Source organism: Plecotus auritus (genome assembly GCF_963455305.1).
Source record: "Plecotus auritus genome assembly, chromosome: 15".
Taxonomy (NCBI): Eukaryota; Metazoa; Chordata; class Mammalia; order Chiroptera; family Vespertilionidae; genus Plecotus; species Plecotus auritus.
In genome coordinates, this window is record NC_137781.1 from 63,265 (window position 1) to 68,867 (window position 5,603).

At 41.8% G+C, this 5,603-nt stretch overlaps 1 protein-coding gene across 1 annotated transcript; it reads left to right on the plus strand.

The window, feature by feature from the left end:
- Window positions 1–281: 281 nt before the first annotated feature.
- On the plus strand, window positions 282–4,570 carry LOC308238982 (uncharacterized protein; the record flags this gene model as incomplete). Its single annotated transcript, XM_080651522.1, has 2 exons — window positions 282–402; window positions 1,442–4,570. The coding sequence occupies 2 exons, from the start codon at window positions 282–284 to the stop codon at window positions 3,346–3,348; spliced, it is 2,028 nt and encodes a 675-aa protein (XP_080507648.1). The 3' UTR covers window positions 3,349–4,570.
- Window positions 4,571–5,603: the final 1,033 nt, after the last annotated feature.

Here is a 5,603-nt window from a genome sequence, read left to right on the forward strand (position 1 = left end):
TAAGGTTCTGACACCCACTGTTATTGAGAAGGGGCAGTGTGACTCACATTGAGCCCCAGAGCACAGGTATCTTCTATTTGCTCAACTCCCTTTATTGTTGTGGAAGACACAGCATCAGTAGGAATATAAGGATAGATTGGATTTTATGGGACCGAGGCCTGGTATCTTCTCTGATGTGGGGAGTAGAGGGAGCAGATGGATGTGGTGAGTTAACAACATGACAGAATTGGAATATTAGAAGAGATCTGATCATGGCTGTACTGTCCCCATTTTGACAGGATATGCACTTTGAGGACGTGGTCATTGCATTTTCTCAGGAGGAGTGGGTGCTCCTTGATGAGGCTCAGAGACGTCTGTACTGCGATGTGATGCTGGAAGTGTTTGCACTTGTTGCATCTGTAGGTAAGAACTTCACATCTCAGTGTCCTGAGGTGATGTTCTCTCTTACTTTATTCTCCAGGCATAGCACTCTCTGTCTCACAGCCGGACCATAGGTTCTGCAAATATTCCTAACTGTCTTTTCAAATGTACTATGGCTGCCAGTGCTGAGCACTGTGGAAAGCCCTGAGCAATAGACTCCACAAACTTCTCTTACAGCGTTTGCCTCAGCAAGTGCAGGAAGTTTCTGGGAGTAAGGGGTCTTACAGACAGCTTAATTGATCCCACCTGCTGTTTCTTCCTGGGAGGGTGACTATATTCAGATCCATGGCTTCCATTTCTACCCCTTTCCTATAGCTAAATTCCTGGGTGACTATCTGTGCCAGGTTATGGTCTTTACTTGCATGAACCATGTACTGTTCCTGTAAGACCCTCTTTCAAAGCAGGAACCAGCTCTTTTCCATCAGTGTTCAGATGGAGGTGCCACTCGCTACACCACATTTCTACCTTATCTTTTACCTACTTTCCTCCTTCTGACATGTCATTTCACCTGTGACTTCCTGGCTTTCGGCTATGTTTACCTTTATGGCATTTTTACGTCATCTGCTCCTCTGCATTGCTGCCTCTGCTGTATTCTTTAACACTGACTTACACATGTGTTATGAAGTGCACTTACATGCTTAAGAAGGTTTCAAACACCAGCTACTCGTTTATGGAATTTTTTTTCAAATAAGAGATAAGGAAAATTCTGCAGTTTTTCTATGTCACCTGCAGACAAGCCGTGCTGAACACTGTTAAGCTAAGGAAGGGCTGGAAGTCTTACCTCTCTTCCATGTGGTGCTTCCCATCTTTGTGTCATATTCCTGGTGTGGTCTTCCTTCCTTTCGGATCTGCAGAGGCCCAGAACTTCACAGAAGCCTCTTATTAATGCTTCCATCACATCTCTTCTTTTCTGAAAATTGCATGGAGCCCAGGTGTCATTACTGGCAACACACTTTTGTAATGGAAATTCCTCCTGTCCCCACAGTCCTCAATCATTTCCTCACCTTTTTTCTGTTTTCAGGTGGTTGGCATAAAAAGGATGAGGAGGAGGCCTGTTCTGATCAGAGTGTATCTGTACAAGGAGAGTCACATGTCAGGGCTTCTAACACAGCTCCAGCAATCCAGAAGTCACATTTCTGTAAGCGGTGTTTCACAGTGTTAAAAGATATTTTGTACCTGACTGAGTTACAAGCAGAATACTTTGAGCACAAATGCTTCTTCAGTGACTCATGTGTGAGAGACTTCTGTTTCAGTGCAAACCCTTACCAGCAACAGAAGGATGTCAGTGAAGAGACCTCCTGGAGAGAAACTATGGACAGACCCTCATTTGTTACCAGGTGTAGCTTCTATTTATCAGAGGTACCTTCAAACAACAGGGAGGTTAGGGAAGATGTCCTAGCTCCCTCAGAGCTTCTCCAGGCACCGGCCTCTCAGAACACTGAGGAGCCACACAGGGGCTGTGAGGTTTCACAGGAATATCTCAGTGGGAAAAGTCATCACCAATGGGCTGAATGTGAAAAAGCTGCCAGCAAGAAACAGAAAGTTGTTGAATGTCATGGTGTCTGTTCTGGAGAACTGATTTATGATTGTGACAAATGTAGGAATGTTTTCAGAAGCATCTTTAACCTCATTCAACATAAGAGAGTTCAAAGTGGAGAAAAACCATATGAGTGTACAGATTGTGGGAAGTCCTTCTGTCAGAGTTCTAAACTCATTCAACATCATAGAATCCTCACTGCGGAAAAGCCTTATAAGTGTAGTGAATGTGGGAAGTCCTTCAGATATAAGTCTTCTTTGGATAAACACCAGCGAGTTCACACTGGAGAAAAGCCATATGAGTGTACAGATTGTGGGAAGTCCTTCAGATTTAAGTCTAATGTCAAGAAACACCAACGAATTCACACTGGAGAAAAGCCATATGAGTGTACAGATTGTGGGAAGTCCTTCAGTGAGAGGTATAAACTCATTCAACATCAGAGAATTCACACTGGAGAAATGCCTTATAAATGTAGTGAATGTGGGAAGTCCTTCAGATATAAGTCTTCTTTGGATAAACACCAGCGAGTTCACACTGGAGAAAAGCCATATGAATGTACAGATTGTGGGAAGTCCTTCAGACATAAGTCTAATGTCAAGAAACACCAACGAGTTCACACTGGAGAAAAGCCATTTGAGTGTACAGATTGTGGGAAGTCCTTCAGTCAGAGTTGTGAAGTCATTCAACATCAGAGAATTCACACTGCGGAAAAGCCTTATAAATGTAGTGAATGTGGCAAGTCCTTCAGATATAAGTCTTATTTCAATAGACACCAGCGAGTTCACACTGGAGAAAAGCCATATGAGTGTACAGGTAGTCAGAAGTACTTCAGTAAGAGTTCTAAACTCATTCAACATCAGAGAATTCACACTGGAGAAAAGCCATTTGAGTGTACAGTTTGTGGAAAGTTTTTCCGTGCGATTTCTACCCTCATTAAACATCAGAGAATTCACACTGGAGAAAAGCCTTATAAGTGTAGTAATTGTGAGAAGTCCTTCAGCAGTAAGTCTGATGTCAATAGACACCAGCGAGTTCACACTGGAGAAAAGCCATATGAGTATACAGATTGTGGGAAGTCCTTCCGTGAGAGTTCTAAACTCATTCAACATCAGAGTATTCACACTGGAGAAAAGCCTTATAAGTGTAGTGAATGTGGGAAGGCCTTCAGACGTAAGTCTGATGTCAATAGACACCAGCAAGTTCACGCTCGAGAAAAGCCATTTGAGTGTACAGATTGTGGGAAGTCCTTCAGATATAAGTCTAATATCAAGAAACACCAACGAGTTCACACTGGAGAAAAGCCATTTGAGTGTACAGATTGTGGGAAGTCCTTCAGTTATAGTTGTTTAGTCATTCAACATCAGAGAATTCACACTGGAAAAGCCTTATAAATGTAGTGAATGTGGGAAGTCCTTCAGATGTAAGTCTAATGTCAATAAACACCAACGAGTTCACACTGGAGAAAAGCCATATGAGTGTACAGATTGTGGGAAGTCCTTCAGTGAGAGGTATAAACTCATTCAGCATCAGAGAATTCACAGTGCGGAAAAGCCTTATAAATGTAGTGAATGTGGGAAGTCCTTCAGATGTAAGTCTAATGTCAAGAAACACCAACGAGTTCACACTGGAGAAAAGCCATGTGAGTGTACAGATTGTGGCAAGTCCTTCAGTCAGAGTTCTAAACTCATTCGACATCAGAGAATTCACACTGCGGAAAAGCCTTATAAGTGTAGTGAATGTGAGAAGTCCTTCAGATATAAGTATTATTTCAACACACACCAGCGAGTTCACACTGCATAAAAGCCATATGAATGTACAGTTGGGAAGACCTTGAGTGAGAATTCTAAACTCATTCAACATCAGAGAATTCACACTGGAGAAAAGCTTTATAAGTGTAGTGAATGTGGGAAGTCCTTGTGAAGTAACTCTAATGTTAATAAATATCAGTCAGTTCACACTGGTTAAAAGCCTTGAGTGTACAGATTGTGGAATTCTTTTACCAAAAATTGTAGCCTCATAAGACACCGGAGACGTCACAGTGGAGATAGGCCTTAAATGTGTAGGTAATGTTTCCTTTTTCTTACCCAGAATAACAATACTGAAGGAGAATCTGTGATGCACTTTTATCTCAATATGATCCCTTTTTATCAGGAAATATACTCTGCTAGATTCCTCAAGTTTCTGGTACAAGTGAGGCTTTACTGAGCTGCCTACAATGGCTATCCTGCCCAGGTCTACTATGTGATTGATGTCATTGTGAAGGTTTATGGCTGCAGTGATTTCTCCTCTACCACCTGGCTCACATGAACAGTGTGAATCAATTACAAACCTGCATGCTCTTTTGTGCTTGAATAAATTCTCAATACTCTGAACACATCCTAGGAAATTTGGCACAGTGGATAAAGTGTTGGTCTGCAGACAGAAGGGTCCTGGTTTTGATTCCAGTCAAGGGCACATGCTGGGATTGTAGGCTTGATCCCCAGTGGGGTGCATGCAGGAGGTAGCTGATCAATGATTGCCTCTCATGAAATTTTTTTTTATAAAGGAACCACTGGCGAAATTTAAATAAAGTTACAGATTGCTAAATAAATAAACACATAAATAAATACTCTGAACTCTTGGCAGTGTCTTCATTCCTTCCTCTCTGACTAGGGAATGGGCCTGACTCAGGGTTTGTCCAGATTACCCATCAACAGCAAAGAAGTAGTCCCTCTTAAGGTGGTTCTCACATTATGCTGTGATGATTGGCTTATGTTCTAGTTCACCAATCTGAACCCCACTGGCTCTGGTTTATGATATTTCAGTAAAGGTGGTTTTTCTGTTGTACCTTTAATTGTGTTGGTTCTATTCACTGCCTGCCATGATTTGAAAGCACTATTGTGATCTGTCAGTATGTAAATGTGAACAGATATTGTGGGGACGTCAAACCTTCAGTGCTTCGGAAGGGAGAGAATGATGGCAGAAAATCAGTCTTTGTCCACAACCTGCTTATTTTGCATTGCTGCCCAAGGCCTTGTAAGAAAGACTGCATGACTTTGTAGTTTTAATTTACACCCCAGTACCTTGGTTATTGGTGAGGTCAGTGGTCACCCAGAAGAGGAGGATTTTGCTGTCCTTCTGTTCACAATAGGAATTATGTTCTGTTCACAGTATGTGTTACATATGTATCAGCAATGTTTAGGGGAACTCCTCCCCACGGACTGCAAAGGAGACATGTGTCATGAAGTATGAAATTTCATAGTCTTGTGACACTTGTTTTAAGACTGAGGTTAAACTACTATTGAGACAGAAACACTATATTCAGAGCGATGGGAAAAACTGAAGTAAATTAGATTGAAAATGTCTGCTTTGAACGTAAATCCAAAAATATTCCTGGGCCTATGGGTTGTGTCCTTTGTTTACAGACATTCTCAGCACCTCCAAAACTTTTCCTGTAGCTGAAGTCATTGGCTGAGAAAATAATTTAATTGTTTTGAGGATTCCCCTGGTTTCTATAAGGTGTTCCCCGCAAGGTCATTTCTCAAAATGTAAGAGCTCAATGCTGGAGGAAGGATAATCCTGTAATCAGTCCTAGGATGTGTCTTTTGTAACCGGTAACCATTCCTGTTGATTCCATGGCAGTAGTCTTCCCTGCTTGCCACTATTT